We start from the raw sequence: 12,500 nt of genomic DNA on the forward strand, positions 1-12,500 counted from the left end.
CAGGAACCCAATCAGAGAAAAAAAAAGTTCAATCATAGAAACACAAAAGACACAAATTTATCGGAATAAGGACATTTCATTTTGTTGTTTTTATAAACAGCTAGTTATAATTACTATAACCTAACACTAACCCACACACTGAAACTTGCAGAGATTTTTTTAGAGCTATTTATTTACTTTTTTACCAATAAGTTCAATCCCGAAAGGATGATCTCTACAGCTGAAAGATCTGGACAGTGAAGTCATGCTGTTCTAATACCTGCAGTATGTGGTTTAGTATCGTTCTGTCCCTCAAATAGACCTCATCTGGAGGGGAGCATATGTTGCTTTAAAACCTTTATACATCTTTCAGTATTAATATTGCTTTCTGAAACATGTGAGCTGCCCATATCCTATTCGCTTACACACCCTTACACCATCAGAGAGGCCCAAAAGATCACGGCATTCAACGAAGATCTTCGGCCTTGTCCCTTACACATACATTACTCCAGTCTCTTAGAATCTTTTGATAATGTTATGCACTGTGGATGATGAGATTTGTAAAGCCTTTGCAATTTGATGTTGTGGATCGTTGTTTTCCACAATCTTTCTACACACTCTATCACAGCCTCTAGATCTATGTTCCCATGTGACCCAATGACGCAGATCTCCAGATCCATCCGTGTAATTCATGTCGACAGTTTGTCAATACCAAGACCAGAACTCACTGACCTCTTGCCTCGCGGGGCGATCCCCAAACCCACGATGAGGAAGACCATGATGGTGATGCTGGTCACGAGGATCAAGGCCAACATCCGATCTGAGAGACAGAGCCACAATTAGAACGGTGACACACGGGTCCTGTGTGTGTGTGTGTGTGTGTGAGAGTGTGTGTGTGTGTCTGTGAGTGAGAGAGAGTGTACTGGTATTTGTGGTTTATGAGAATACAAATGTATGTAACATGGGTACTACAACGTGAACATGTTTATAAGAACACTTGTGTCCCCGTAAAACGAAGGTCTTAAAAAACATACTAAACAGTGAGAGTGTGTGTGTGTGTGTGTGAGCGTGAGAGTGTGTGTGTGTGTGACTGTATGTGTGTGTGTGTGTGAGAGAGTGTGTATGTGTGTGAGTGTGTGTGTGTGTGTGTGAGAGAGTGTGTATGTGTGTGAGTGTGTGTGTGTGTGTGTGTGTGTGAGACTGTATGTGTGTGTGTGTGTGTGTGAGAGAGTGTGTGTGTGTGTGTGTGTGTGTGACTGTAAGTGTGTGTGTGAGAGAGTGTGTATGTGTGTGAGTGTGTGTGTGTGTGTGTGTGAGACTGTATGTGTGTGTGTGTGTGTGACTGTATGTGTGTGTGTGTGTGAGAGAGTGTGTGTGTGTGTGTGTGTGTGTGTGTGTGTGTGTGTGTGTGTGTGTGTGTGAGAGAGTGTGTGTGTGTGTGTGTGTGTGTGTGTGAGTGTGTGTGTGTGTGTGTGTGTGAGACTGTATGTGTGTGTGTACCGGACAGAGGTCTGCCAGCGATGTTGACGGTGATGGACTCGCTCCATGCGCTCCAGTGTTTGCTGTTGGCGGAGCGGCAGCGCACCATGAACTCGTACTTCCCCACCGGCAGATCCAGCTCCACGTGAGGCTCACGCAAACGCTCCCTCAGCTACAGACAGATCACACACACAAGCCCCAAATCACACGAGTTTATCTTACAGCTGTTTTTCAAATGCTCACACACGTTTCCAAAACTCCATATTCATTTATTGTTGGACATATAATATACACCCAGTTATACAAAACCTAAAGCTCCTCCTTTATGAGGTCTTCTTTACAAGAATAAAAGTATTTGTAATAGAGAGAATTCCTGGGAAGCACAATACGCAAGCTTGAATCCATACTTTTACTTTCCCTGTGTGTTCTTATGAATGCAGTATCACACAGAATGAAAGAAAGGCAATACATCAAGCACGTGTAGTAGTGTAGAAGTGTGTTTATTTTATTGGGTGGTGTTCAGTGAAGCACCTGTCATTTCTATTCTACAACTCTTGTAATGAAAAGCGCGTGCCGTACCCTCCAGCTGTCCGGCTGAGAGAGAGGTCTGTAGCGCAGCTCGTAGATGAGAGTGATCCATCCCTCGCGCACCTGAGGCTCGACGGGATACAGCCAGGACAGCAGAATACTGCGGCTCAATTCACCCACGCTCTCGTTCAGCATGATGTACGTCAGGTTAAAGGGCGGGTCGATCTCCACTGAGGACGAAGCACATGAGACTCATTAACAGACATGATGAAACAGCTCCAGCTAACCTCAGGAGAGTTCATTAAGATGAGCTGGGAAAGCCTAAACATCTTCATATGAACTTTCATATTGTCTTGATTTTGATCGGGCCACAACATACTGGCTATAAGAATCTTTGCAAGCATGTGTCAAATTATGCTTCTGACCCTAATCCTAACCAAACCGTATACTCTTTTGTTTTTTTCTATTTTAAGAGTGTATGGATGTTGAAAAGGCTCTTCATGGAAACGCTGATAAGCACACAGCCTCTTTGGGACGTCTCAATATCTCAAGAAAACGTCATGTATGCTAGGTTGAGAAAGATAAATAAATGTGTGTCCCAAGTTCACAGGATGAATCTGGAGAGTTGAAACTAATACTGATATGTCAGTGTAATGCGTCACCTATATCGGCCACGTCCACGCAGTGTTTGTAGGAGGAGATGGGTCCGGTGCGTGTGTGAGCCGTCACATTCATGCAGTAAATCTCCCAGATCTGAGTGTGTTTGGCATCAAAGAAGCAGCTGTTGACGCCACCGCTCACGTAATCGGGACACTCCTGAAGAGCGCGCTCACTGCGGGAGACATGACCCGTCTCATTGACACTGATCTAGTGAAATCACAGCGAGCTTCTGTAAAGTGTGCTCACCCCCTGCTGTAGTGGAGTGTATAGCTGACGTTGTCCTGATCAGCAATCGGACGCCACCAGCAGGTGAAGATCTCCATGTTGGGTGAGCGGCAGCGGTAAATATACGGCCTTGTTCTATCTGTAAGAGTAAGAGACAATGACGTGTATTGACAAAGTACATCCTTAAATCTTTAAATTCAACTTTAATACTGTATTAGCATCCACAGCTATGCACAATGACGCTCTGATTAAGTACACAGCACACTTTTATCATTGACTTGATTGCAGAGATAATTTTTGAGCTGCTGATGACATTAAAGAATCAATAATAAACTGACTTTAACTGAAGAAAACTGACTGTTTGTTAGCATCCTCTTTTTAGAGCTGCTTTACAGCACACCGTTTTCCTTTTTTTTGTTGCTTCAAAGCATTATAGAAATATAGGTGACGTGACTTCTATGGAAAGAGCCAATACTGGTTCAATACTGGGTCCGTTACTTTTTTGTTTGTACAGAAACTATTTATTTGACAGTCCCCAAGTTGGTTGTCAAATGTATGCAGATGACACAATTATTTCTATAATCTATATATTATTTAATCTGGCTGCAGAACAATTGGTCAGTCTTCCTTGTGTTCTTTGTGATGCTCGTGTTGTTGATGCGGTGGTTTTGATTTTATGTAAAAGCCTGCTTTATGCTATATTCATGTTTTTTTTTTACACAAATTCATCATTTCACTTCAGAAGACCTTTATTAAAATCTGGACCATAATTCAATGCCAATATAATATAGTTATAATATTGGAAAAGCTCATTTTATTTTTTGGTTAAACTATCCCTTTTATGTAAATTTTCTATTTGCTCAGGATCCGATCACCCTGAATGGTGCAGAAAGTGTTCACCTACACCTTTTCTATAATAAATCAAGCTCTTTGTTTGCTCTACTGGACGCAGATAAGTGGAGTTTTATGGCAGCTGTTGTAATTTCATACTGCAACATCAAATGAGTACATAAGACTTTATGAGAAAGAACAACATAATGTGGGCAATTAAAACAATTAAAAATCAGATAGTTGTGTTCTTGAACGGCCAATCCAGTGATCCAACAACAACACCCCTGACGGTAGCGCTAGTTAATCATTAGCGTAGCACAAAATAAACTCCTGTATGCTGTTGGACGCTGGTAGGGGGCGGAGCAGAGCCCAATGGGAGTTTGATTGACAGTCACATTCAGATATTCTCCTTGAACATGAAACACCTAAAGACGTCCTGCTCTAATCAGACGGAGCGTGTGCTCATCGACGGACACTGATTTATTTTATAGTTATTTTATAGTGAGAGCAAAACTCACACAAAACACTCCATTAAGCAGGTTTCTCTGCCTGTTTGAGATTATGACATGTGGGCTAATGCTAGCAACTATGCTAATCTGATTTAGCCGCTACGCATTCCTACAAAACACAGACACAGAGAGAGCGTTGTGAGCGAGTAATAAACACAGCAATGAGCGGTTAAAACCGGCTTAAAGGTTCAGCAGAGTTTGTAGAGTTCATACAGAATCATTCAAGAGGCTGCTTGAGAGGTGATTTCAGATCGGTCAGTTTTTACATTGAGTTACGACAGAATGAGAAAACATTAAAATACAACACTGCATGCAAAAACAATAAGCTTAAATCTCAGTTCATGCTGTCCTTAAAAGCCACACACTGACATGCTGGTATTTGTGGTTTATGGGGACTTTCCATAGTAATGGTTTTATACTGTATAGACTGTATGGGTTCTTGTTCTACACCTAAACCTACCTCTTACAGGAAACTACTGGCAGTATTAGATAAAAAAACACCATTTTTGAATTATGAAACCACCTTCAGATTGTAATAACTCTGCCATACCCATGTCATTAAACACATTTGTGTCCAGCACAGACACACACACAGGCACACAGAGACACACACACACAATTTTATGAAGCAGAGTAAACTGAACGGACAGATCTTCAGTGATGGAGGCTCATGATCACACAGCAGCACAGATCTCGCTCACGTCCATCAGTGAATCAGTGTTTGACAGCCCTTCCTCTCCTCCGGTCTCCATGGTGACCTATCTTCCTCAGAGGCGACCTCGTGACCTTTCACACGTTATGAATCATCCTGTGATTTCACAGATTTCACAAACAGCAGAAGAACTCCTGCAGACATCTAAACACACGTCTGAGCAAAACTTTGAGAGTTAAAGCTGTTTGTGCCGAGACTCGCTGCTGAAGCGCGTCCTCTTAAAACAAAACTCGACAAATAATGACTTTACAAGCACTCGTCTGTCATTGGTCAACTAGTCAGATAGCCCAGCCCTGAAAGCAGGTGATTGGTCAAGGTTGGGTTAGGGTTATCGTCGTCTGGGAAACAGCGGTCAGCCAATCACGAGAGCCCCTGAGCTCAGGAGGAGGAAGAGTCGATGTCTTCTCTCTAACTAGAGACATTTTAATGTGACTTCAGTCATTCTGCTGTCCTTTAGCAGGACACCGGTCACTTCCAGGACCAGTCCAGATCATTCAAAGTCAAAGTCATGGCAGGAAATGTTGCATGCACTACAAAACATTTATACCATCCTCATTTTTTGTCTTGTTTCCCGGTACAAATATCAGACAATTAACGGAGATGCAAAATTATATTTACAAAATTTAATTTATGATTACAACAACAACAAATATCTAGCAACTGGCTCAGAAATTAATTATTATGATGTTATTTTATGGTTATTGAGTCTGGTTAGAAGGGCTCTTTGTCTTCATGATACTTAACATTACTTGCTAAGATTAGGATCAAGTATGATCTTACAGCAGAGATATTCGAGCCTTGGGCTTTTATTTTATTTTTTGTAGAATGAATTAAATAGTATTTTCAAACTGTGAAGCAAGGCGTCATACGGTGATGTCACACGTGAAAGATAAACCAGAAGAAAACTCGAAACCAGAGCCTCGGAAATATGATCACAATTGCTTCCAGTATTTTCATTGTCTGAGAAGCACAGATGAATGAAAACAGGTTTGTGGAGAATTGCTAAAAATATATATTTAAAAAAACCCAAAGCTGTTAACTAATTGATTTAGACGGCATTTCAGAGCTGATGGGAATTCATTCAGTGTAACACCGCCGTGTCGTTTTCTTAAAAGCTCTGAATGCCAGAAGGAAACCAGCAGAAAACCCCTGAGAGACAGCAGAATCAATTCCTGGAATAATCTGGGTGTGGATCTGTTTTAACGAAACAAGATCCACGACAAACAGGATTTCTTCACCATTCCACTCGATCCCGAACTAGAAAAACCAGCTGCCTGAGCTCAGAAGAGCCTTGAGACACTGACTGAACATCCGTTACCTCTGAAGAGTCTGAACCAATCAAAAGTCTGGATCACGCGTCGGGTTTCTCTGCCTCGTGCGCATCAGAATGTATAATTCAAGATCGACGGCTCGTGTAAAAATTATTTATTTAAGACACGCCGCTGCCTTCAGCAAGGTCTTCACATCAGCTCTACATAATAATAAAACGTCACATCTGAACAATTTACCAAAAAAAAAAATCAAAAAATTTCAAGAAAAGTAACCATAGTCACTTTGTTTTCCCATTTATTGACTGACAGTTGTGTGTGAAAACAGTGCAGATCTGGACTGAACATGAATGTGCATTAATTCATCGATTCAAAGTTCATTTCCAGAGATTGAGTGACGCTGCACGGAAAAGCATCTCGTTCTGAGGAGAGTTTCTGAGTTTCACACCGGTACACAGACGGACACCCTGGTAATTCTTATGTAACTCATTTTTGATGATCCAGGATTTCCTCAGCAGGTAAAGACGTTATGGAGACTAATTAAACTGATGTCCTCCTCGTGGCGTTGCATAAGCTGCATGGTTTTGATTCCTCTGTTTATATATTTACAGTCATGCCATAAATAATTCAGACACCAGATACAATTTTTGATATTTTTTTACTAGTGGATGCAGGAAAGTATATTTCATTTATGTAAGTGAGGAGAGCATAACATACCCACAAATTCTTCATAGAGTGAATAAATGGTGAAATCTGGGAGCAAACTTTCTCTCTTTGACCCGAGCAAGTGTTTTTTTCTTTAATTGCTAATGTGATCTTTTTCCACCAGAGACTGAACAAAATAAAGTGTCACTTGGTAATTGGTTGATGTTCACTCACCGTCCTGAGGGCTGGCGAGGGTGTGTGTGGACAGCTGCAGAGCCGCAGTGACCAGCGTCCAGAGGAGCGTCAGGAGCAGGAAGCACAGCATGACGCGTCTGCAACACACACACACACACACACACTTCACTGCATCTTACAACTATTCAGTTCACGGTCACTTGTGGCATAGTTCATTTTATGTGTATAACATACATGACACATAGAAAACTACAACAGAGAGCTTTACAGAGAGAGCATGTTTCTGTATTAAAATGTGAAGCAGAAACACAAGCAGCACGATCTCTATCTTTATCCACATTCCTGCATGACGTGCAACATTTCGATTTAGATCGACAGTGAAGTGCTCAATGTAAACATAATGATGATGTTTCAGATGTCAACTCCTTTCACACGCGTACGGTTTCAGAGACATGTACAAAGCCTATGATCTGATGACAAGGGCTGATGGGAACTGGAAATACTTGAACCTTCACACACAGACTTTGAATTGTTTGTCTTTGAACGGAAGAGAAAGCTCGTGAGAAGACTTCAAACATATAAGTTTGGTCAGTGACGGTTTGCTGGATGTGAAATCACATGAAAATAAAGCACTTTAAACAGCACTGCACAGCCTTTACTTTACTATTAGCAATGTTTTAATTTCATATAAAAATGGTTAAATGGCCTCTTATTCCATCAAAAAAAAAAAAACATTAATGCAACAGTAAAATTAAATTTGTGAACTCAATATTCAGCTCAAAATTAAATTTGTGAGTCAATATTCAATCATCCATAACAGAGCATTAGTTTCTGTACGGCTGATAAAGGGATCATTCATCCAAAAATGACTCTTCTGTCATCATTTACTCACCCTCATGTCCTTCAAACCCACATGACTTAAAGATGTCCTGAAGAACGTTAGGAACTAAACACCACTGACTTTAACTGCATGCACAAACAAAGGCATTATCTTCAACTTCTATAAAGTCAGACAGGTTTGGAACTGCATGACACAACACACAGACACACACACTTCACACTTCTATAAAGTCAGACAGGTTTGGAAGAGCATGAGGGAGAGAAAAAGAACGAGAAAAAGAATGCTTAACATCAAAATAAAACAGATGTGCAGATAAAGACAAACATGCAGGTTTTCATTTATGTCCTTATGATCATATGTCAATGACATTAAAATCATGAAGACAGAGACAAGAGTCGATTTACACACACACACACACACACACACACACACACACACACACACACTCTGATGATGAGAGTCATGAGACTGATCACAGGACGCCTGCAGTCTCACTGACCCACATTAAACACAAACATTCCTTTCTGATACAGATCACTCGAACGAGAGGAGGAAATCAGCTCCGTCACGACATTAAACACGAATGGCGTGCTTTCAGAAAGCCTGCATCACAGCCTATAGTAACTGTATTTGACCATTAGTTCATGTAAACACGTAACACACAGAGGACTTTTGATGGATGAACATTACGCTTTTTCCCCCGAGGTGCTATTCTGGCTCCTTTGCTCTTCTCTCTCTTTATGCTTCCTCTTCATTTGCAAATGTTGTATGCAATATTAAAATTTTAATTCTTAACTTTGGATGGAAACACAGCTAGTCATAATTTCCTGTATACTGTCACAGCCTTTGCTGTAAAAAGCACTATATAAGTACAATAAAAAGTCATTTTTCTCATAACATTCAAGACTTCTTCAGAGCTCTTTTGCTGCAGAAACACAGATGGTTAAAACATGGAAAGAAAGTTCAGGGCATTCAATTTTCGGTCAGCCGCTGTAATCGTATAATTAATCTGCACACCGTTTCCTCGAAAGTCCAAAAATTTGATCTAATAATTCCACACAAAAGCAGAGTGACGACATGCGAGTGTTATAAAACCGTCTTTAATTAGTAAAGCCCTCTAATGAAAGCCGTGATTGTGCTGAGAAAAGTGATAATCTGTGTTCATGTATGTGAACGTCTGCTGGGGCATGATGGGATTGCTAACGCTCTCTCTCCGTGCACGCTAGTCATTATCTGTATGAACTGAGAGCTGCTCAATGATCCCAAACACAAAGAGCTTCGGAAGTGAAACAAAAAAAAGCCTTTTCTGAAGCTTCCGCATGCATTCGTACTAAAGCTGGTCCAATATCTGAAGGAGCTTAAGAGCTTAAAAAGAACAACAAGAATGACCAGAGATTTACAGCCGCCGCTATTGTCACCGGATTACACCGACATGACGGATAATCTTTATTCTCCCATCTATCCAGGGACACTACTAACCAGTACTAACTCAACCACTGCATATGTTAATACCAATAATGACTTTCATGAGAATGAAAATAATAACCTCACAAATCAAAGACATTCCAAGAACAATCTGTAGAAATACGATTTTTTCTTACTGCTTTTTGTAGGTGTTTTACCAGTATTTTTAATGATGCATTCTACATCAAGTATTTGTTTTCATCCCATCTTGTCCCCGGGGAATGCAGATGGCCGATGATTGTTCTGTGGATTCTGCCACTAATCTGACGTCCAGATCGGCCCGCACACGCTCACTGACCACCTTTATCAGGTCACTAGAGCAGCCAACGGCCAGATGGGCAGAGCGACGACACACTTCATTAATTAGCTGCTCAATAAGCTGCTTTTGTCTGCCGAGGGTCATGATGACAAAAAACAAACACATATCATTTGCGCACGCACGCGACGGCTTCTCTGCAGACATCTACACTGTGGTCAGATATCGGAGCTGAATCACCGTCTTTAAACATTGTCAGTAGCTAATTACACTAAGCGTAGCAAAGCTGTAAATGGTGCTAGATAGTGTTTACAGCAAACACAAACAGCAACACGTACTGTAGCATGTCCAAACAGAGATCCATGCTGCTCCCGCACACTGTAAACAGAAGCCATGTGACAGCGGGGCTGAAAGAATACATTCAAAAAGCAACTGGGTGTCAAGGAATGGGTGGAGTCAATGAGTGGGCAGGGCAGCAAGTGGGCAGGGCCAGAGAGGGGCGGAGTCAGTGGCTGTTTCTCAATTACAGGAATGCAAATAAAGGTCTTGTGTTCTCATGGAGACCGGTCCTGCCAGGTTTCCTTGAAAGAACAAACTTGGAAGGATGCGAGAACACAGAACATGTGTTGGTGATAATTGAGATGGTGTTTAACTGACAGTGTGCCAGCGGATTATAAGTATCGAGACGGCAACAGATCCGTACATATCAGTCCCCACGGTTCAGAACGCACGTGATTCGCACATTAACTGTTTAGTTCAACCACCATAAAGTTGTCGTCATCACATGTTTTGCTTTACCTATTCATGTTAGTGCAAACCATTCAGATGAAGATCGAGAGGCGTTTCCACACATAACCATAGAACGCAGAAAGAGAAAGAAAGAGAGCGGCGTGATTCAGACACAGAGTTTCAGTGATTCAGCAGATAGATAAATAAGTTATGTGAAAATACCCGCTTTGGCAAGTATTCTGGTAAAGACAGTAGATTATGTCCATGTCTTTAGTTAACAAATACAGCTGACTACAGAAACCCAACGTCTTTCAGAATCAGGACTGTGCATTTAGTCTTAAAGGGACAGCAGTCTAGAAATATCAAAGATTAATCTGTATTTAACTTATGCAGTAAGTGTTTTTGTGTTGTTTTACACTTGATTATAATATTTCTGCACCTGAATACTACTATCACTGTCTTTATATAGCCTATCATTTTACGTTGTAGGGCTGTTCATCTACGCTTGTAATGTGTGCGATTGTTCTTGTTGTATTTCTGACTTCAGTAGTTAAGCCAGTAGTTTCTGTGGGTACAGAAATCCTTAAAGTAAGCTTTTTAGTATTGAATTAAAAACAAAAACTTTTTTGGCTGATCTGAAAAATGATCCGATCAGTGCCTCAAAATCCGTAGTATGATCCGAACCGTGAGTTTTGTGATCCGTAGCACCACTAGCAGCATGCAATGTATTTCTGCTCTGAAATGTGTGTTTTCTGCAGATTCCAGGGCCGAAACTGCAGTACCCATTTATTTACAAGAATTAAATACTGCACCTTTAATCTGTATGATTCTGCCCACTTCCAGCCGTGGAAAGCACTGCATATTGCTGTCAAAGAATCATCTTATGTTTTATAGCTGTTTTGTCTGAAAACTAACGCTATATATAGCCAGTAACTCCATATAAATGCTCAATCCATGGCCGAATGTCTTTTTTGTCGTAATACTCATTTCCACCGCTAGCTATCACTATTATGTATTGCACCTTTGAGGCTTACAGGCTTCTGTACATCATTTGCATCTTCTGGGATTCTCTCAAGTAGGCCTTCAATGCATCCTTGATTTCAAGATTTCATCTAAGCACTTTCATGTGTCCTATGTACTAGTGTTCTCAGTATTGTAATTAAATATTGATGGTTAATGATGATGCAGAACGCGAACACAAGCATGCGAGATCACATAAGAACAAAATATTAAGAAATGGACAGTCTATGGGCGGGGTCATCTAGTGGGCGGAGTCCATCAGTAGGTAGAGTCCTTATCTAATGGTCATTTAGTCTGAGATAACTGCTTTTGTAACTGCTGCTAAATCCAAAAAATGTAAATATAAGTGAAAACGACTTTCACTACATGACATGGTTGACTATAGGCTCTCCCTGCTGCTGTTAACTTCATGAACGCAACCTGAGGACAATATTGTAATATATATATAAAAACAAAATTGCTAAAATACACAGCAAATACATGCTAAACAAAGTTGATGAGTGAAGCTCAAGAAAAAATTATTTAAACATCATTCAAATGTTTAAATTAAATTTAAAATATATTTCAAAATGTACTTCAGGGGGTAAGATAATACATTTCAAATCTTACAGTACCCTACATTTAGGCTAAATGTAAAAGGTGGACTACTACCAGAACAAAACTAGATAGTAGTCAACATTTGAACATTTGAAAAAAACTAAAAGTAAACATCAATTTAGAAAATAATCCTCACCATCTAAAAAACTCTCTCTAACTAACCTCACCTATAAGAGTGTGCTTGGGCTCTCGATAAAAACCAGGCCTGCATGTGTGTGTGTGTGTGTGTGTGTGTGTGTGTGTGTGTTGTAAGAGACAGTGTGTGTGTGTGTGTGAGAGACGTGAATGCGCTCGACTCAGGTAAGGCTGAGATCTGCTGCATGTGAGCACTAAAGCCTCTCCTGATCTACTTTGCACCTAATTGTCTTTGAGCTTCGGGTCACTGGGGCAACATCTGACACCAGAATCTGCTGCTTCACGACCAAACCTCCTGCTGCCCGCCGGCCAATCAGCAGCTGAGAATCTCAGGAAGACACCTTGATGCTGGAAATCACAGCAGCCACCTCTCAGACTGAGTTATGAGCACACTTTATATTTACATGGTTTCATCAGCTTTACCGTG

The 12,500-nt window shown here is 40.8% G+C and overlaps 1 protein-coding gene across 1 annotated transcript in view; it reads right to left on the reverse strand.

Annotated features, from left to right (window-relative positions):
• LOC122353060 (growth hormone receptor-like) overlaps window positions 1-12,500 on the reverse strand; it is a 23,860-nt gene that overhangs the window by 1,836 nt on the left and 9,524 nt on the right. The window contains exons 2-7 of the mRNA XM_043250896.1: window positions 7,071-7,168; window positions 2,893-3,010; window positions 2,649-2,818; window positions 2,038-2,216; window positions 1,480-1,630; window positions 712-799 (exon numbers count right to left, since the gene is read on the reverse strand). Of these exons, the coding sequence (XP_043106831.1) occupies window positions 712-799; window positions 1,480-1,630; window positions 2,038-2,216; window positions 2,649-2,818; window positions 2,893-3,010; window positions 7,071-7,161 (797 nt within the window). The 5' untranslated portion in view covers window positions 7,162-7,168. The remainder of the gene's footprint in view (window positions 1-711; window positions 800-1,479; window positions 1,631-2,037; window positions 2,217-2,648; window positions 2,819-2,892; window positions 3,011-7,070; window positions 7,169-12,500) is intronic.

Source organism: Puntigrus tetrazona, chromosome 1, assembly GCF_018831695.1.
Source record: "Puntigrus tetrazona isolate hp1 chromosome 1, ASM1883169v1, whole genome shotgun sequence".
In the NCBI taxonomy this organism is placed as follows: Eukaryota; Metazoa; Chordata; class Actinopteri; order Cypriniformes; family Cyprinidae; genus Puntigrus; species Puntigrus tetrazona.